This window comes from Paroedura picta, chromosome 1, assembly GCF_049243985.1.
Source record: "Paroedura picta isolate Pp20150507F chromosome 1, Ppicta_v3.0, whole genome shotgun sequence".
In the NCBI taxonomy this organism is placed as follows: Eukaryota; Metazoa; Chordata; class Lepidosauria; order Squamata; family Gekkonidae; genus Paroedura; species Paroedura picta.
In genome coordinates, this window is record NC_135369.1 from 3151355 (window position 1) to 3171756 (window position 20402).

The following is a 20402-nucleotide window of genomic DNA, read 5'->3' on the forward strand; positions in this document are numbered from 1 at the left end:
TCCAGGCCCGACTCTCCTGACTGGAAACGCTTCTCTGCCCCACAAAGCCCAAAGAAGGGGGCAGCGGCTGTAGGGGGATCCTCCCCTCCACCAAATCAGGAGGCTTTCTGCTGCCCAGACACCCGTCTGCCTACTGCTTCAGTGGCTCCAGGGCAGGTGAGGCGTCCTCCGTCCCCCTTCCCAGGGTGGTGCCAGGGGCGAGGGAGCAGAAAAGGTGGGCGGTGGGCACTGAAGGGGGCAAACCCTATTAGCGAGGGGCTCCCACAGAAGTCGGATGCTCCCAAGTTCCGTACTGAGACTCTGAGCGTTGTGCTTGGGCATGCCTGGGGGAGAGCTGCCAACTCACTCCCTGGGGGTTATGGGTGGCGTCCGGGGGAGGGCAGGGGTGGGGGAGCAGAGGGGAGGGTCCTCAAGCAGCTTATGGGGTCCCAGAGGCCGCCCTCCAGAGCAGCCTCTTCTCCCGGGGACTCAAGCTCTGCAGTCAGGAGGCCAATTGTAATTCAGGGAGGTCTCCAGGCCCCATCTGGAGGTTGGCAAATGTATGGAGAGGGAGTGATTCCACTGACCTGGGCTGCCAACTCTGGGGTCAGAAATTCCTGCAGATTGGGAGCAGAGCCTGGGGAGGGGACAGACCTTTGCGGGGCCCAAGGCCAGACAGTCCTCCCCCCCCTCCAAAGCAGCCATTTTATCCCGGGGACCTGATCTCTGTATAGTTACTTTTTATTTATGATTTCATTTATAGCCCGCTACTCCGGTTCAGGACGGCTCATGGCCGGTAATGGGAACAAACCCCACAAGAAAGCAGTAATAACCCCATTACAGCAACCCATCCCAATGGCGGCCTCCCTGCTCAACAGGCCGCATTCTGCATGGGGGGCTTAGGAGGGGCATCCCCATGTACCAGCTGGCTCACCCAAAGACCTGGTGGAAAAGTCCGTGTTGCGGTACTGTGACAGCTCCATCAGGGCCCGCAGCTCTCCCGGGAGCTCATCCCACCAGGTTGGGACCAGGACCGGAAAGGCCCTGGCCCTGGTCACAGCCAGATAACCCTCCCTCAGGCCAGGGATCTAGAGTCAGCTGTCGTTCCAGGAGAGAGCCAAGCTAGCAACCGTATTAAGGGCCTCCCTCAGGAACCTTTCCCTGCCTTCCTCCAAGTGACAAACTTTCAAATACTTAGAAAGAGCCACCCTGTCCCCTCTCCGCCTCCTCTTCTCCAGGCTGAACCTTTCCAGTCCCTCCGCCCTTCCTCACAGGGCTTGGTCCCCAGGCCCTGGCTCATCCTTATCACTCTCCTCTGCCCCCTCTCCGTTTTGCCCACGTCCTTTTGGAAGGGAGGCCTCCAGAACTGCACCTGGGACTCCAGGTGGGCCTGACCAATGCAGTATACAGCACAGGGAGTGTGACATCTTGTGATTTGGATGTGCAGCCTCTGCTGAGACAGCCCAAAACTGCATTGGCCTTCTTTACCGCCGTCTGAGAGCCAGTTTGGTGTAGTGGTTAGGAGTGTGGACTTCTAATCTGGCATGCCAGGTTCGATTCTGCGCTCCCCCACATGCAACCAGCTGGGTGACCTTGGGCTCGCCACGGCACTGATAAAACTGTTCAGACCGGGCAGTGATATCAGTGCTCTCTCAGCCTCACCCACCCCACAGGGTGTCTGTTGTGGGGAGAGGAAAGGGAAGGCGAATGGAAGCCGCTTTGAGACTCCTTTGGGGAGAGAAAAGCGGCATATAAGAACCAACTCTTCTTCTTCTTCTTCAGTAATCTCAGGGCTCTCTTGGCCTCCCCTCCCTCACAGGGTGTCTGTTGTGGGGAGAGGAATAGGAAGGCGACTGTAAGCCGTTTTGAGCCTCCTTCGGGTAGAGAAAAGCGGCATCTAAGAACCAACTCTTCTTCTTCTTCTTCTGCCCCTATTTAGCTTCCGATCCACAAGGACCCCTAGATCTCCTTCACACCCCCTGCCACCTAGAAGTGCATCTCCCACCTAGCATGCCTGCTTCTCACTTGTGTGTTCCAGATGCAGGACTCTGCCCTTCTCCTTATGGGATGGCATCTTGTTCTCACTGGTCCCCTTTCCCAGCATGTTCAGACCTTGTGGAACCTTCTACCTCTGTCCTCTGGGGTGTTTCCTACTTCTCTTTTTAAAGAAAGGCTCCCTCCACCCCTTCGTCCAGGCCACTGATCAAACCGCTGAAAAGTACTGGACTCCCTCTCCTGTCGACTGAGTTTGAACTGGATCTATTGGCCAATATAAGGAGATTTACTGACGGCGTCCAGGATCACACTTCTAGGCCTGGCCAAACTCTCCTTTCTTAGCCAAATATCCCCAAAGCTCTCGGGCACAAAGAAGCCCTTTCCTCCAGGGGAACTGACCCCCTGTAGCCTGGAGGTGAGCTGTCATTCCAGGGAATCCCCAGGCCTCCCCTGGAGTCTGGCATCCCTATGACCACGGGGTGGGAGTGCTCTTTGCTCTAACCAGCCGCTTCTCTCATTGCAGGCCCCCCTCCCACGTAGGAAGACCCCCGTGTCCTCAGCAGCCATGGCAGAAGGTCCCATCGGCTCATTGCCCCCGCTGGCCACTGCCCTGCTGCCCAGCCCGGCCTGGAGCCTGGAGCAGAGGGCTGCCGTGGCCTTCGTCTTCCTCCTCTTCGTCGCCCTGGGCCTGCTGATCGTCCGCTGCTTCCGCATCCTGCTGGACCCCTACCGGAGCACCCCGACCTCCATGTGGACCGACTACATGGAGAAAGACGCCTTCGGGTACCGGCTGGCCTGACGGGCGGGGAGAGGCCTCCAGGCGGAGGGACGGCGGGCCAAAGCTGCTCCGGGGCCTGGGGGGCTAGCTGCAAACAGTGACGTTTTGGGGGGGGGACCACCGAGGAGCAGCCTCAAGGAAGAGGGCCCAGGTGGATTCAGGGACTGAGCCGTAAGGCCCGATCCGCAGGGGGGACGGCAAAGCTGCAACGTGCAGGGTTAGTCTCGGAATTGGGTCGATTAAATATTATATTCCATTATTGATTGACTTCCCTTCTGCCCCGCCTTTCTCCTCAGCGGGGAACCAAACTGCCCTCGTCCTCCCCCCTCACAGCACTCCTGGGGGGTAGATGAGTGCGGGACGGCCACAAGCTCGCCCAGCAATTTTCCGTGGTGGAGTGGGGATTCGAACCTGGGTCTGACACTCTAAGCACGAAGCCACATGACACCACCCCAAGCGGCAGGAGTGTTTATGCAGTTCTGGCCCTGCTGGTGGACCTCTTAGGGGCCCCTGGGTTTGAGACGGAGTGTCGGACTGGAGGGGCCACTGGCCTGATCCAACATGGCTTCTCTTACGTTCTTGGTGTTTGGGAGACAAGAGTGGGAGGGCTTGGAGTCTTGGCCCTGCTGGGGAACCTCCTGATGGCAACTGGGTTTGGGTTGCTACATGTCACCAAGGGCTGGACTGGGTGGGCTACTGGCCTGATCTGGCTTCCCTTACTGTACCGTCCTCCCTTCTAAGAGAGCCAGCCTGGTGTAGTGGTTCTGAGTGCGCACTTCTGGTGAGCCGGGTTTGATGCCGTGCTCCTCCACATGCAGCCAGCTGGGTGACCTTGGGCCAGTCACAGCACTGATCAAGCTGTTCTGACAGCAGTTCTTCTCAGAGCTCTCTCAGCTCCACCTCCCTCACAGGCTGTCTGTTGCGGGGAGAGGAAAGGCAAGGTGATTGGAAGTCGCTTAGAGACTCCTTTGGGTAGAGAAAACAGCATATAAGAACCAACTCTTCTTCTTCCTCAGTAATATCATGAGTCTCTCAGCCTCCCCTCCCCTCCCTCACAGGGTGTCTCTTGTGCAGAGAGGAAAGGGAAGGCGACTGTTAGCCGCTTTGAGACTCCTTTGGGTAGAGAAAAGCGGCATCTAAGAACCAACTTTCTTCTTCAGTAATCTCAGGGCTCTCTCAGCCTCCCCTCCCTCACAGGGTGTCAGTTGTGGGGAGAGGAAGGGAAGGAGAATGTAAGCCGCTTTCAGCCTCCTTCGGGTAGAGAAAAGCGGCATATGAGAACCAACTCTTCTTCTTCTTCAGTAATCTCAGGGCTCTCTCAGCCTCCCCTCCCTCCCAGGGTGTCTGTTGTGGGGAGAGGAAAGGGAAGGGGATAAGGCACAACTCTTCTTCTTCTAAGCAGAACGGTCTAGTCTGCAGGTTATCCCAGCCCATCTCCAGGCCCCATCTGGGGACTGGCAACCCTGTGGCCGAGACGGAAAAGCTGTCCCGGAGCAGGGGCCTGTCCAGAGGGGGAGAGTGGGGCTGAGGGGGGAATTGGCAGCGAGCAAGCATGGCCAGCCCCCTCCCACCCACCCACCCACCCCGCCCGCCTCCCCCTTTTTGACATCTGTCGGCTGTTCTTTTGGAAACGGGATCTGAGACTCCTGCCTCGCCTGCCGGCTGTTTTCTCCGGCTCCTTGAAGCTTTTGCTGGGGAAAAACTAATTACTTCTGCAGTCAGGAGCCCACTAAGCCGTTATAAATCAAAGCCGCGCTCAGCCCGGCAAATCATAACCAACGGCACAAAGTTAGTTATTAGTCAGCGTTTGACGGCGAGGACCGCGACACCCCTGGAATGCTAAAGGAGGCCGCTTAAAAGGGCCCAGCCGAGCCCGGCCTCCACGCACGGGGGGCCAATCGGCAGAGAAAACCATAATTATTTGCACCAGCGCAGAGCAGGGGGGGGGGCATTCTGTCGACTCCCGGAAAGCAATCCCGTTTTCGGCAGAGCTGATCTGCTCCTGGGGTTTCTTCTCTCTCCGCGGGATCTACTGATATCCGAGGCAAGCGGTAATTTTTGCTTAGACCGAGTTCGCCCCTGAACTTGAAAGAAGATCCAGTCTTGCCTTCTCCTCGGCAACCCGTTCAGGGACTCTTGCAGGGTTGCAACAGGAAGCCTCCTCTGGATCTCTTTTTTCAGGGCGCTGCCAGGGCAATGAATGAACGGAGAGTGGAGCGCTTCTGTGCCTGGGCAGAGAACAAGGCAGAAGGCAGGCAAAGTCCTGATGGTTAGTTCTTCAACTTAAAAAACTGAGGCAGTGAAGAAACAGCCCCTGCCATACAACACAGCCTGTCCTAGAGAGGAGACAAATGTCACCACCAAGGACTTCTCCAACTGTGCTTCTTCCCGAAGAGGTGATCTTTGAAATGTTCTGCAACAGTGGGTGAGGGGAACCTCCGTGTTCAGAGGCAGATAGATCACCACTTAATACCCAAGCCAGGAGGCAACATCAGAAGGCCTTGGCCCCTCTGCCCTGTTATTGGCCTCTGGGTGAGACAGGAGGCTGGACTGGAGGGACCCTCCCTGGCCTGACCCAGCAGGGCTCTTCGGAGGGTCTTCTCAGGGGAAGGGCTCGGCCTCTCTGCCCTGTGGCTGGCCCTGCAGAGGAACTGGCTGGCCCCTGGGTGAGACGGGAGTCTGGACTGGAGGGACCCTCCCTGGCCTGACCCAGATGGGAGGCTGGACTGGAGGGACCCTCCCGGGCCTGACCCAGCAGGGCTCTTCTGAGGGTCTTCTCAGGGGAAGGCCTCGGCCTCTCTGCCCTGTGGCTGGCCCTGCAGAGGAACTGGCTGGCCCCTGGGTGAGACAGGAGGCTGGACTGGAGGGACCCTCCCTGGCCTGACCCAGATGGGAGGCTGGACTGGAGGGACCCTCCCGGGCCTGACCCAGCAGGGCTCTTCTGAGGGTCTTCTCAGGGGAAGGCCTCGGCCTCTCTGCCCTGTGGCTGGCCCTGCAGAGGAACTGGCTGGCCCCTGGGTGAGACGGGAGGCTGGACTAGATCCCTTCCTGGACTGATCCTTCCTTGGCCTCCATGTTCTGTTGGATGACGACAAACCCGATATAACCCCAGCTGCCCCTCACCTGCCCTTCCTGAGGATAATCATAGAATCACCGAGTGGGAAGGGACCTCCTGGGTCATCCTCTCTATGACGACTTTCATCCCCATAGAATCAGTTGGAAGGGACCTCCTGGGTCATCTAGTCCAACCCCCTGCACTATGCAGGACACTCACATCCCATTCGCTCATCCACTGTCACCTACCACCCCCTTGAGCCTTCACAGAATCAGCCTCTAGGTCAGATGGCTATTCAGCCTCTGTTTAAAAATCTCCAAAGATGGAGAACCCACCACCTCCCGTGGAAGCCTGTTCCACTGAGGAACCGCTCTAATTGTCAGGAACTTCTTCCGGATGTTGAGACGGAATTTCCTTTGAATTAATTTCATCCCATTCGTTCTGATCTGTCCCTCCGGGGTAGTTTGCTGGTTGAGATATGATTACCAGCATGTTTCTGTCTGAGCCGGGGGGGGGGGGAGACACGGGAGTTACAAAGAACACCATCACAACCATTGACTTTGGTATCTTATTAACCAAACAACAGACGAAAAACCGCACACATCATTGTAAACTGAACATTTTTGGACAAGAAGCCTGGAAATATAAAATATACTTTTAAAAAAGTAACGGGCCTGTCTGCACATAGAGCTCTTTTCTTTTAAAGGACACTTGAAAAGCCAGAGCGTTTTGCTGGATTTGACACGTGCCGTCTTCTCGGTTACCGAAACATGGCATCGAACCTGTGAGGTTGCGGATAAAGAGAAAGGAGGCAGTAGAGAAGGCTGTCCCCCTTTCTTTCCAGGAACAGCTAAGGAGGGGGTGGACAACCCATGGTGCTGGCAGGGGCTTATGGTAATTGTAGTCCATGGACATCTGGCTGCCCCTGCACCAAGGCGAGAGCGAGAGACAGGAGAAGGCACGATTTTGGTTACAAAATGCAGGGAGAGTTTTCAAAAAGGCGATTGCACATTAAATAAAGCAGAGGTATAATTTCTCAAAAGGCTTGTACTTTCTCTTGTCTGGCAGGTGGAAGAGGTCTAAACCAGGGGTAGTCAAAACTGTGGCCCTCCAGAAGTCCATGGACTACAATTCCCAGGAGCCCCTGCCAGCGAATGCTGGCAGGGGCTCCTGGGAATTGTAGTCCATGGACATCTGGAGGGCCGCAGTTTGACTACCTCTGGTCTAAACAAACAAGACAAACAAAATGACGGTCTCCGTGATCAATTCCCGGTGGGGGCTTCTCTGTTTGGCCCCGGATGGGCATCTATCTGCATACACCCCCCGCAAACACGGAGGCCCGTAGCTTGTGCGAGAGATATGCCCGAGCTTTGGCGCACGTCCGGACCTCTCGGTTGGAGCCGTGGCGGAGGGCCCTGTCCGTAATGTGACAAGACACATTTCACAAAATGCACAATCCTTTTAGTGCTCTCCATAGTGTTAATTCCAGGCGGACAGTCGAGTGAGGCAGCTGCGGCAACAGCTAACAGGGGTCTTGGGGAACTTCAGAGACGAACGGTGTTTTATTGCAGCAGGAGCTTTTGTGGATGGAGCCCCATCTACACCCCCCATTTATTTACCTGAATCTCATCCAATTCCCCTCCTTGTGACAGCCGCCATCCACATGGCTTTTGTTCCCAGGCTTCTGATGCAATGAAGTGAGCTTTAAGCCTGGAATGCCACAAAAGCCACGCGAAGGAGCCGGACACTGGAGCAAGACATCAGGGCCTTGAGATTGGAACTGTCTACTCTGCCTGCAGCAGCTCTCCAAGGACTCAGGCAGAAAGGTCTTCCCCATCCCCTCCTGCCTGGTCCTTTCAGCTGGAGATGCTGCCTGGGATTGAACCGGGGACCTCCTGCCTGCCCAGCAGAGGCTCTGCCCCTGAGCTCTGGCCCCTCCCCAGGGCTCTCCAGGGTCTCAGGCAGAGAAAGGTCTTCCCCATCCCCTCCTGCCTGGTCCTTTCAGCTGGAGAAGCTGCCTGGGATTGAACCGGGGACCTCCTGCCTGCCCAGCAGAGGCTCTGCCCCTGAGCTCTGGCCCCTCCCCAGGGCTCTCCGGGGTCTCAGGCAGAGAAAGGTCTTCCCCATCCCCTCCTGCCTGGTCCCTTCAGCTGGAGATGCTGCCTGGGATTGAACCGGGGACCTCCTGCCTGCCAAGCAGAGGCTCTGCCCCTGAGCTCTGGCCCCTCCCCAGGGCTCTCCAGGGTCTCAGGCAGAGAAAGGTCTTCCCCATCCCCTCCTGCCTGGTCCTTTCAGCTGGAGATGCTGCCTGGGATTGAACCAGGGATCTTTTGCATACAAAGCAGATGCTCTTCCAGGGAGCCACACCCCTCCCCGCTGTTTTATTTTAGGGCTGTGATATTCCTTGGAGTAGATAAAACAGGAGTTCTGCAAACATTAAATTTCTTATCAACAAAGTGTTGGCTTCATCAGCACCTTCCAAAACCAACAAGATGTTCAGGTGAAGATGGGTAGCTATGTTAGTATGTAGCAGAGAGTTCAGTAGCACCTTAAAAGACTACAAAAAAATTGTTCGGGTGTGCAGCTGTGCTGGTTTGGAACAGCAGATCAAAGTTTAAGACCAAGCAAGTTTCATTCGAGGTCAAACTCTTGCTGGTCTTCAAGGTGTCACTGGCTTCAAACTCTGTTCTAACTGGGTTTATGGCAGGGCAGGAGCTTTTGGGAGCCTCTGCTCACGTGTTCAGAGTCCAGGAGCACCTGGCAAGACTGACGTTTGTGGCAGGGGTCATGGCTCACTTCTTCCGACTGATGAAATTTTCAGGGTGCTTTTGAGAAAAAGGTACCCAACATATAGAGCTTGGGCTCCAGAATGCTCCTTCCCTGAAAATTCAGAAAACCAGAGGACAGCTGGTCACTTCTCAAGGAAGCTTAGCCCTCTGGGCATCTGCTCTTACTGCTTAGCCAAGAACTGTTTGGATTTAGCACTTCAACCCTGCTGGTCTGGTCCGACCTTCTGGGGCAACAGAAGAGAACTATGCTCCATCCTCTCTATGACGACTTTCATCCCCATAGAATCAGTTGGAAGGGACCTCCTGGGTCATCTAGTCTCTGGCTCTCCAGCCTCTGTTTAGAAATCTCCAAAAATGGAGAACCCACCACCTCCCGAGGAAGCCCGTTCCACTGAGGAACCACTCTGACTGTCAGGAACTTCTTCCGGAGGTTTAGACGGAATTTTGAATCATAGAGTTGGGAGGGACCTCCAGGGTCATCTAGAACAGTGGTCTCCAACCTTTTTATCACTGGGGACCAGTCAACGCTTGACAATTTTACTGAGGCCCGGGGGGGGGGTAGTCTTTTGCTAAGGGACGTCACTGCTGCTGCCTGAGCCCCTGCTCTGCTTGCTTTCCCGCCGGTGCCCCTGACTTCCCACCGCCGGCTGGGGGGTGCTGCCAGTAGCAGCTGTGCAGTGCCACGCCGAGGCGGAGCCCCAGCCATGGTGGCCGGTGGAGAGCACCAAAGATGAGCTGGCGGCAGAGTGGCAGGGCAGCCCCCGAGGCAGCAGCCGGGGAGGAGCCGCGGCCCGGTACCGACTGATCCACGGATCGGCACCGGTCCCCGGACCAGGGGTTGTGGACCACTGATCTAGAACAACGCCCCACACAATGCAGGAACTTACAACTACCTGTCCACCCACAGTGATCCCAATTTCATGCCCAAGTGATCCCTCCACCGAAAATCTCCAGAATGCAGCCCGGCCTGCAGGAAATTCACCTCCCATCCCACAGTGGTGTTCAGCAATTCCCTGGGTCTGCAAGAAACGGCCACAAGAGACAAACCCTGGCACATCCCTTCCTGCCCATCCCCTCCCTATCTGCCTAAGCTCATAAAATCAGCATTTCTGTCAGATGACTATCTATCCTCTGCTTAAAAACTTCCAAAGAAGGAGAACCCAGCATCTCCCGAGGAAGCCTGTTCCACTGAGGAACCACTCTAACCGTCAGGAACTTCTTCCGGAGGTTGAGACGGAATTCCCTTTGCATTAATTTCAACCCACTGGTTCTGGTCCGACCCTCGGGGGCAACAGAAAACAACTCAGCTCAATCTTCTCTCTGACAGCCCTTCAAGTATTTGGTTATCCTATCACTTCTTAGTCGGCTTCTCTCCAGGCTAAACAGACCAAACTTCCTCAACCTTTCCTCGTATGACGTGGTCTCCAAACCCCTCACAGACATGTCACAAAATGCAGAAGACAAGGCCAGGGTTGGTGGGACTAAACCAGATTAAAATATTTTACTCTTTACTCTTCTTTGAAGAACTACTGAAACATGAACAGAATTCTCCAATGAAGCTTCTTGGCAAAATACGTAAGGAATTTTTGGAGACTTAAGCAAGTAGTGAAATATTTTTATCTTATCTTGCACCATCTTTTATTTTATATTGGGCTTGTTTTTTCTGTTCTTACAGACAGATCCACGGAGGATACGCAATGGCTACTGGCCAAGGTGATTGAGGGGAACCTCCGCGTTCAGAGGCACTAGATCTCTCAATCCCAGAGCCTAGGAACCCACATTAGGGGAAAGCCTCAGATGGGCCCTCCCTAGTCTGACCCAGCAGGGCTCATATCATAAACACCTTGGCCTCTGTGCAGTCTTATTGGTCCTCAAAGGAATTGGCTGGCCCCTGTGTGAGACTGGACTGGGAGGCTGGACTGGAGGGACCCTCCCTGGCCTGACCCAGCAGGGCTCTTTTGAGGATCTTCTCAGGGGAAGGCCTCGGCCTCCCTGCCCTGTGGCTGGCCCTGCAGAGGAACTGGCTGGCCCCTGGGGGAGACGGGAGGCTGGACTGGAGGGACCCTCCCTGGCCTGACCCAGCAGGGCTCTTCTGAGGGTCTTCTCAGGGGAAAGCCTCGGCCTCTCTGCCCTGTGGCTGGCCCTGCAGAGGAACTGGCTGGCCCCTGGGGGAGACGGGAGGCTGGACTGGAGGGTCCCTCCCTGGCCTGACCCAGCAGGGCTCTTCTGAGGGTCTTCTCAGGGGAAGGCCTCGGCCTCTCTGCCCTGTGGCTGGCCCTGCAGAGGAACTGGCTGGCCCCTGGGTGAGACGGGAGGCTGGACTGGAGGGACCCTCCCTGGCCTGACCCAGCAGGGCTCTTCTGAGGGTCTTCTCAGGGGAAGGCCTCGGCCTCTCTGCCCTGTGGCTGGCCCTGCAGAGGAACTGGCTGGCCCCTGGGTGAGACAGGAGGCTGGACTGGAGGGACCAGTGGCCTGATCCAGCAAGGGCTCTTCTGGTATTCCTATGACTTCTGACCCGGATCCCTCCCCAGAAAGAGGCGTGAAAGAAATTGGCTTCTGCACACCGGCTAATAACCCCCTAACAGTGCCTCATTTCCCATTCCACCAGTCCCAATCGCGCAGAGCTGCCTGGAGAGCCACCCCTACTTAGAGGAAGGACATGAGCCAGATCCGAGGGGGGACGATGGACAACTTAAAGAACGGGGATCTCGAGGATGCCACGTGCAGAACGGGGATGACCCAGAATGCCAAAAACCCCAACGCAGACCAGATTAAGTACTGTGACTGTCTCACAGCAGCCTCCGTGACTCGCAGAGAGGGTAATTTAACAGCAGGAAGGGATGGAGGAGATTCTCCCCTGGATTCAGGCCCCGGCGAATAAAAGGGCGCCTGACTGTATCGCTCAATATCCGAAATGAGCTTTTCTCGCTCCCAACAGGTGTCAAATTAACAGCCTCTCCTCAGCTTAGTTCCGCTGGCACTGAGCGCGCCCGGCAGCTGACGGCCACTGTTCACCTTGAACGCTTTTCGGCTTGGCGGAGAAAGGCCGCCAGAGAGATCTGTCATGTTTTGCCAGCTTTCAACTTCACCCCAGGGCGTCTTGTCCCCCCTGGCTACGGATGACGTCCTCGCCGTGCCTGTGGAATCCAGCTCCTCTACGGCATGGATGCTCTGTCTTCTTGGTGCCAGGGGAGGCAAGGGGGGCATTCTGGAATTGTGGCCCTGCTGGTGGACCTCCTGATGGCCCCTAGGCTTTGGCTGCTTTGTGGCACAGAATTGAGACAGGATTGGCCGTTGGCCTCATCCCACATGGCTTCTCTTGTGTTCTGGAGTGGTGACAGCCTGTCTTCTGGGTGCTTGGGGGCCAAGAGTGGGAGGACTTCTGGAGTCCTGGCCCTCCTGGTGGGCCCCCTGGGGGTCCCTCGGTTTGGGCCACTGTGTGACCCAGAGTATTGGACTGGAGGGGCCACTGGCCTGACCCAACGTGGCTTCTCTTATGTTCTTATGCCTGGGGCAGGGATGTGCTGTCTCCTTGGTACGTAGGGGGCAACTGTGGGAAGGCTACTGGAGTCCTGGCCCTCCAGGTGGACCTCCTGGGGGGCCCTGGGTTTGGGCTACTATGTGACCCAGAATGTGGGACTGGAGGGGCCACTGGCCTGCCGCTCGCAATGAGGGCAAGCAGGGGAAAGTGAAACCTTGCAGGCCTCTGACAACTCCCACGTCCCTTGGCTGAGGAGCTGATAAGAATCTGGGTTGCAAAAGAGGTTTTCTGGCTTTTAAGGGTTCCAAGCTTTTGGAGCAGCCGCAAACAGCCAGCCAGAGGAAGTGCCCTGTGGTGAAGTGGGCAGAGTTTTGAACTAGGACTCTGGGAGACATCGGATCAAATCCCCACTTCTGCCTCTCCCTGCGTGATCTTGGGCCCCTTGCAAATTCCCAACCTGGCCCTACCCCGCAGGGTGGTGTAGTGAAAACAGAGGGGTGAACAGTATCCTAGAGCCATATACATAAATAAATGCAAAGACACATTCCAGGAGCCCCGGAAACTTCTCGAGATGGTTGCCTAGCGACGAGGTGCCGGCGAAAGGCTTCCTCCCGCCCTGAAGGGCTCCAGGAATGACCGTGAGTCGGAATTAATTGATGGGCATAAGGTGCTTCTTTTTGGTGGCCAACTAGAGGGTGGCCTGCAAACATCCCTTCCACCCCTTAGCCCCTTGTGAGGGCCGCAACCACCAATGACCCCCGACCAGGACTCCAGCCCCGGAATGAGGACAGACGCACACCCTGGCAGTATCTGAAGAAGTGAGCTGCAACGCACAAAAGCACACCCCGTGTCACAGAAGGCTTTCCTGAATTCTGGCTCTTTTCTCCTATACTAGAAAAGAATCCGCGTTCCGCTCAGCCCCTAAAAAGCAGATCTGCAAAAACAAAGAGCGGAATGCAAACCTCAAATCCGCCTCCCTTCCTGCACCGACAAACCAGAAGGCGTTCAGTCAAAGGAACTTTTTAAGAATCAGACCTGGACTCTCCTCTGAGCTCTGCTCGAAGATCTCCAGGACGATCGGTATCCACGGCGGCACTGAGGGAGAGGACCCCCCGGCCCTCGACGGCCCGTTTTTAAGGCACAGCTAACTAAATTGTCCGGACCGCCTCCCCCTGCACCCATTTCTGCTGGCATAACACTTTTGGTGCATCGGCAAGGCACTGCTGGTATCCTCCGCAGAGATCCGGTTCAGCGCCTATGAGCAGAGAGCCACCCGTCTCCAGAGAAGGCCGACAGAGGCTCCTCGTCTTACGAAGAAGGGCTTCCACGTTCCCTGCTGGCTCTCCTGAAGGCACCTGGCATCTCCGTTTACAAAAATATCTCTCTGAATGGGGCACGGTTATAACAATCGGGGCCTGTCCTGCTTCAGAGCCACGTTCGGAAAGGCGAAGTGAAGTGGTGGGCCACGAACGGTGCGCAAACAGGACCTGGGGTTCCACCGGCGCTGGCCCACGTGAGAGCTCTGCTGGCCCCTGGGTGTCGCTCGAGCCCACGAGCGTCATTCGGTTTCTCTCGTTTCTTCCCCCCACTCGGAGGTCACAACGTCACCGTCTCTGCTACGAGGCCGGCCGACGGTGCTGCTTCCGCCGGGGATGCTTCTCCCGAAGACGCCTCGGCCGGACCTGCCTCTGCTCCCTCCTCGGCCTCCGAACCGCTGGCCTGCTGCCCGGCCATCGCTTCCAGCTTCTGCCGGCACGCCTCGGCCTCCCGCTCCTTCGTCAGGAGCCGCCTGCGGTACTCCTGGGCTTTGCGGTTGGCCTCCTGGAGCTGCAGCTGCAAGAACTCTCGGGCGCTGTCGTCCTGCGGAGATAAAGACGCCTCTGTCACTGGGGGCAGCCGGGGGGGGGAGAGAAGGGAGTACCTTTCTTGTGCCCTGCAGCCAGCTGGAAGTGACGACTGAGGAGTGACACAACAGAGGCTTACACAACTGGGCCTGGGAGAGAGAAGGCAGGGACGTGAGGGCTTCTCTCCCTTTCCCACAATCCTCGTGGGCACTCCATGATACGAATGAGCAGGAGGCTGAGAGCAGATCCAAGGAAATCCTTCCTACAGCCAAAGAGTCGTTCACAGGTGAGATTCTGAAGGAGAGGGGGGGGGGTTGACACTCAACGCCCAAAGGGGCTTCCAATCGCCTTCCTTTCCTCTCCCCCCAACAGACGCCTGGTAAGGTTGGTGATATATAAATAAAATGGACAGAAGGATGGATGGATGGATGGATGGATGGATGGATGGATGGATGGACAAAGAGAGAGAGAGAGACAGAGACAGAGAGAGAGACAGAGAGAGAGAGACAGAGAGAGAGAGAGACAGAGAGAGAGAGAGAGAGAGAGACGGAGATGGAGACAAAGAGAGAGACAGAGAGACACAGAGAGAGAGACAGAGAGAGACAGACAGACAGACAGACAGACGAATGCAAGATTAGCCTCGTGGAGCTGCTCTGTGGGAGGAGCCATGCCTGAGTCAGGGGTTTTGTGCACAGAAAGGCCACGGATCCTTCACCTCCCATGTTGGCAGAGCCTCATCTCTGCTGGAGACCCTGCTGAGCCAGGCAGATCTGCCCTCCTGTTTTTTACCTGGCTTTCCTCAGAGTCTTCCATTTTTATTCTCTTGGCCGGGGGCTCTTCTTCCGCTGCTATGTGATTCTCTTCGCTTTGCTCCTCGACAACCATCTCCTCTGCCACCTGGCCAGCAGGTACAGTAAGAACTGTCAGGGAAGGAAAAGGGGGCATTAAGTAGAAGAAGAGTTCGGTTTTATATCCCACTTTTCACTGCCTGGAGGTGTTTCAACACGGCTTCCAATGGCCTTCCCTTCCTCTCCCCACCACAGACACCCTGTGAGGGAGGGGAGGCAGAGAGAGCTCTGAGATTACTGAAGAAGAAGAGTTTGTTCTTATATGCCGCTTTTCTCTACTCGGAGGCTCAAAGGGGCTTACAGTCGCCTTCCCATTCCTCTCCCCACAACAGACACCCTGTGAGGGAGAGGAGGCTGAGGGAGCCCTGATTAGAAGTCCACACTCCTAACCACTACACCAAACTGACAAGCAACCCCATAGGGTTGTCAAGGCAAGAAGAAGAAGAAAAGCTGGCTTGTTATACCTGCCTTTTCCCTACCCAAAGTGGTCCCAAAGTGGCTTACAAATCCCTTTCCCTTCCTCTCTCCTGCAAGGTGGGTGGGGCTGAGAAAGCTCTAAGGGAACTGCTCGAGAGAACTGTGACTAGCCCAAGGTCATATCGCTGGCTGCAGGTGGAAGAGTGGGGAATCCACCGGTCCCAACAGCTACACCCGGCTGGTGAACAGAGGTAAATAAAGCCAGAGTGGTGGTGGGGGGGGGGGGGGGGTTAAGAGCAACGAAGTCTAGTCTGCAGATGCAGCCAGCTGGGCGACCTTGGGTCAGCCACAGTCCCCTTAGAGCTGTCCTCCTTACAGCACTTCAGAGCTCTCTCAGCCTTGCCTGCTTCATTGGGTGTCTGTTGCGGGGAGAGGAAGGGAAAGGAGCTCGTAAGTCGCTATGGGAAAAGCAGGGCTCAAAAAACAGCTCTTCTTCATAGGATCATAGACTCCCAGAATCCTAGAGTGGGAAGGGGCCATACAGGTCATCTAGTCCAACCCCCTGCTCAATGCAGGATCAGCCAAAGGCATCCTAAAGCTTCTTCCTCCGACAACCAGAGACGTGGGTTAAGCCGGAACTGGTCCAAGGTAACCCTGCAAGCTTCCATGGCAGAGTGGGGATTTGAACTCAGTACTTTCAGACCTTCATCCGACTAGATCATACTCTGACCCAGGATTTCTCAACCGGGGGGGTCATGAAACTTCATGGCCCTGGAAAGGTTTCCAGGAAGGGTGGGGAGTTAAAGGATTTTTAATATTTTTTAAAACTTGCTAAACATTGATTGTGCCATGACCCTATATGGTCGTGCTGACCCACTCATCCACCCCCCCTCACACAATGGCAGATGAGGGGCCTGGAGGGGGTGGCAAGGGGAGGGGCCTGGAGGGCGTGGCAAGGGGAGGGGCCCTGGGTGGGCGTGTCCACAGCTCTGCTTCCCAGCCCTATTCTGCACGATCTGCCATTTCTGGGTTTTCTGGAAGCCTGAGGAATGTTTCAGGGGTTTCTCAACGGTAAACAGGTTGAGACCAACACTCCATACTGGATCTCATTTCTCCTGCATCGCCTTCCCCACCCCTCTTGGCTTTTCCTTTCCCTTCTTCTTAGCAGCCCCTGATCTCTCTTTTCCCGGCTTCCTTCTCTCCTCCCTCCCGTCACCCGACCTTCCGCAGTCTTCTCTCACGCTCACAAGCCTCTCCCCTGCAGCCTCTCCCCCTTTCTCCCCTGCCCATTCCTGCTTCCCCCATCAGTTTCAAACCCCCCTTCCCCTTTTCCTCTGCTGATTTACCTGTTTTTCAGTCTCTCCCACACACACACATTCACAAAAGGACACACACTGAGGAACAGAAGCAGATACCTAGCAACCCCAAATCCCCAAAACAGCCACCGAGATCTCATTACAATGTCTCATGAGATTGCAGTGCTGATCTTGGTAAATTGTGACCGGGGACAGGAGGGTCATCTCCAATTTCTTTGCTTTTCTTTCAGTCTGGGTTTTTTCTACAAACCAGGGACCTCCTCCACGTTTGTTCAGAAATCCCCCCTATCAGTTCCTGGCCCTCTGGTATGGATTTTATTCTCCAGTTCAGAATTAGATATTATATAAACGAAAACACAGCAGCTGGCAAGGATCCTGACCGAAAGCTAGTGGTCAAGATGTCACAGTTCCACGTCTGGAGGACTGAGTGTCGTTTAGGAGGCCTCGTTACAGAAAGGAGGTGGGCAGAATGGGACAGGGCGACGAAGGCATTTGGGGGCCTGGAGATCAAGCCCTGCAGAGAAAGGCCAAGGGACTTGGGAACACTTGGTCTGGAGGAGGCTGAAGGGGGACACGATGGGTCTCTAGAAGCCTTTGAAAGGCCGTCAGAGGAGGAACCAAAATGTCATTGTTTACATTTTTTTGTTTACATTTTTTGCCTCACATGGAAGTCTCTCGGAGGGCAGGGAGTGGATCCTGCTGGCAGCAGAGGACTCACAGTAAGGGCTTCAAATGAAGGGTGGAACTGGTATTAGGGGAAAGAATTTACACACTTGGAGTACTTCAGCATTGGAATGGGCTGCCTAAGGAGATGGGGAGCTACCCTTCACTGGCTGTCTTCAAGCAGCGGCTGGACAGATCATAGAATCATAGAGTTGGAAGGGGCCATACAGGCCATCTAGTCCAACCCCCTGCTCAACGCAGGATCAGCCCAAAGCATCCTAAAGCAAAGATCCTAAGATCCTTCTCCTGGATGCTTGAGACTGATCCTGCACTGAGCAGGGGATGGACTGGATGGCCTGCATGGCCCCTTCCCCCTCTAGGATTCTAGGAGTCTAGTTAAGCAGTGGAAGGGGCTGCCTAAGGAGGTGGGGAGCTCCCCCTCACTGGCCGTCTTCAAGCAGTGGCTGGACAGATCCTTCTCCTGGATGCTTGAGGCTGATCCTGCATTGAGCAGGGGGTGGGTCTAGATGGCCTGCATGGCTCCTTCCCAATCCAGGATTCTAGGAGTCTAGTTCAACAGTGGGATGAGCTGCCTGAGGAGGTGGGGAGCTCCCCCTCACTGGCTGTCTTCAAGCAGAGGCTGGACAGAGACTTATTGATTGATTTCCCACCACTCTCAACATGCAGCTCTTGGGGGGTTACAAAACCGATGCCCAATTACAATGTAACCCCCAATAAAATCGATGCTTGAGGCTGATCCTGCATTGAGCAGGGGGTGGGACTAGATGGCCTCTTCAAACCAGTGTGGTGTCGCAGTTAAGAGCGATGGGCTCTAATCTGGGGGGCTGGTTTGGATTCCCCATGCCTCCGCCTGCAGCCAATTGGGTGACCTTGGGCTAGTCACAGTCCTGTTAGAGCTGTTCTCACAGAGCAGTTCTGTCAGCGCTCTCTTAAATGTATAAAAAACAAAATTTAAAATCACAGATTCAGGAGTGCTAGTAATGTATTTTGTTTGTTTGTTTGTTTGTTTCCTGCTGCTATCAGAAACCATCTTCAGCAGGTTGCAGTCATAATGCATAAAACCCACGTAATTTAATCAAATTCATCATAAGTTGGATAAGGCGATTCCCCACCCCCACTCCATCAGGACTCCTAGCCAGGAAACCTGAAACCCTTGTCAGTGTTGGGTGTGCCATGACCAGCGGGAGAGGACCAGGTAGGAGGAGAGGAAGAGTTGGTATTTACGCCCTGCTTTCCCCTACCTGAAAGAGTCTCAAAGTGGCTTATAATCCTCTCCCCACAACAGACCATCTGTGAGGTAAGTGGGGCTGAGAGAGTTCTAGAAGAACTGCTCTGTGAGAACAGCACTATCAGGCCTGTGACTAGCCCAAGGTCACCCAGCTGGCTACATGTGAGGGAGCAGGGAATCAAACCTGGCTCACCAGATTAGAAGCTGCTGTTCTAAACCATTGAACAAACCTGGCAGAGAGGCCAAGGCCTTCCCCGGGTGTTTCCTCCTGCCACAGGATATGACGTCCTCTAAATATGTAGGTACCCTTTATTTAAGGTGGCTATCAGCCACAGACAGACCTCTGGGAATCGACCTTTTCTCCTTTGCCTGCCCCTGCTAGTGTTTTACAAGAAGGTGGAAAAGCCCTCTTTGTCCACCCTCTTCACAGACAATACAAGGCCTCACCAGAAGCCCCACTTGCAAGCAGGGCAGCCCCAGGGAGGGATGCAGTCCAGCTCCGTGCCCCCTTCCAGCCAGAGAAGAGGAGAGAGGCTCTGGCCGCCCTACCTTGCTGCCCGTTTGGCATGGTGATGAGGAACTGCTGGGTGTGGCCGCTGGCCGGGATGGCCATCCGGAGGCTGTTCGGTAGGACGCCCTCCGTCACAATGGTGATCACCCGCTGCAGGGGAGAATCCGCTGGATGGGCCTCCGCTCTTTCCCCGGAGACGGCTGCAGAATTCAACGGAAAGGTGTGTTTAAAAAAAAATGGGTTGCAGGGGGAGAGAAAGGGCTGAATCAGGAGGCACAAGGACCGAAGGGTGGTGGAACAGAGCATTTGCTTCCTACGAAGAGCTGGTTCTTCGCCCAAGCAAAGGATAACCTTCCTCTATCTTTCCTCCATGAGCCTCTTGTGGCGCAGGGTGGTAAGGCAGCTGACATGCTGTCTGAAGCTGTCTGCCCATGAGGCTGGGAGTTCGGTCCCAGCAGCCAGCTCAAGGTCGACTCAGCCTTCCATCCTTCCGAGGTCGGTAAAATGAGTACCCAGCTTGCTGGGGGGTAAACGGTAATGACTGGGGAAGGCCCTGGCAAACCACCCTGTATTGAGTCTGCCATGAAAACGCTGGAGGGCGTCACCCCGAGGGTCAGACATGACTCGGTGCTTGCACAGGGGATACCTTTACCTTTTACCTTATCATGCCTCCACCCAGAGGAACTGGTCAGCCACTGTGTGAGACGGGAGATGGAGCCCCAAACTGATCCAACAGGGCTCTTCTGAGGTTCTTCTCAGGGGACGGCCTTGGCCTCTATGCCAAGGCCAACCAGTGGCCAACCGGTTCCTCTGGGTGGCCAAGAAGGTTTCTGTTTATACCCCATCTTTCTCCACGAGAAAACTGCTCCACTGCTCACCTCCCACAACGAAAGCACAGAGGACTAGGACTCCTCCCATGAGCCAGTCAAGGGTCCATCGTCTTGATCAAACCCCAAATTGGGATCCTGATAGAGGTGCTGGACAGCAAACCCCGGGAACAGGAGGAGGAGGAGGAGATCAGCCCGAGCATGTGCAGGAGATGATCCCGGCTGGCCAGGGTCAAGATCCCACCTGACTTACCTGGAGGCCTGTTTGAACTGGAAAGGGGCCCAGAGGCTTCTGCGATGGCTGCCAGCGTGGCCAGAACGGAGGTGGTGGAGTTGGGAAACCTCACAGCGGAGATGTGGGAATCACCTGTTCGGGGGGGGGGGGAGCATTACGGAGGGTCCCTCTGGAGGAGGCTGATGCATCCCACACCTCCCCCAGCATCATCGACAGACAGAAATCAGAAGACGGAGGGAATACCGAGGCTTTGTGTGCCCAGCTTCCTACCTGGGGTCGTTTTGGTGGGGGCGGAAGAGACGATGCTGGCTAAGGTCAGGACTTCTCCTGAGGTCAAGAGAAAGGGCTGGCCCACCTTGACGGAGCCCGGGTGGGGGCTGGCCTGGCTTCCCATCGCCTCCTGGGGAAAAGAACA

General features: G+C 55.6%; 2 protein-coding genes across 2 annotated transcripts in view; one reads left to right on the forward strand and one right to left on the reverse strand.

Moving 5' to 3' along the window:
* On the forward strand, positions 1-6368 carry LOC143829258 (cortexin-3-like). The gene is made up of 2 exons (XM_077319804.1): positions 1-156; positions 2498-6368. Exon 2 carries the CDS (start codon positions 2540-2542, stop codon positions 2771-2773), a length of 234 nt encoding a protein of 77 aa, XP_077175919.1. The 5' UTR covers positions 1-156; positions 2498-2539; the 3' UTR covers positions 2774-6368.
* GABPB2 (GA binding protein transcription factor subunit beta 2) overlaps positions 6358-20402 on the reverse strand; it is a 21727-nt gene continuing 7682 nt past the window's right edge. The window contains exons 5-9 of the mRNA XM_077319791.1: positions 20258-20387; positions 20006-20119; positions 18964-19125; positions 14711-14841; positions 6358-13937 (exon numbers count right to left, since the gene is read on the reverse strand). Coding sequence (XP_077175906.1) covers positions 13674-13937; positions 14711-14841; positions 18964-19125; positions 20006-20119; positions 20258-20387 — 801 coding nt within the window. The 3' untranslated portion in view covers positions 6358-13673. The remainder of the gene's footprint in view (positions 13938-14710; positions 14842-18963; positions 19126-20005; positions 20120-20257; positions 20388-20402) is intronic.

Excerpts from the sequence above, each read along its gene's own strand:
- LOC143829258 (XM_077319804.1), top strand. The coding sequence starts at position 2,540 with ATGGCAGAAGGTCCCATCGGCTCATTGCCCCCGCTGGCCACTGCCCTG.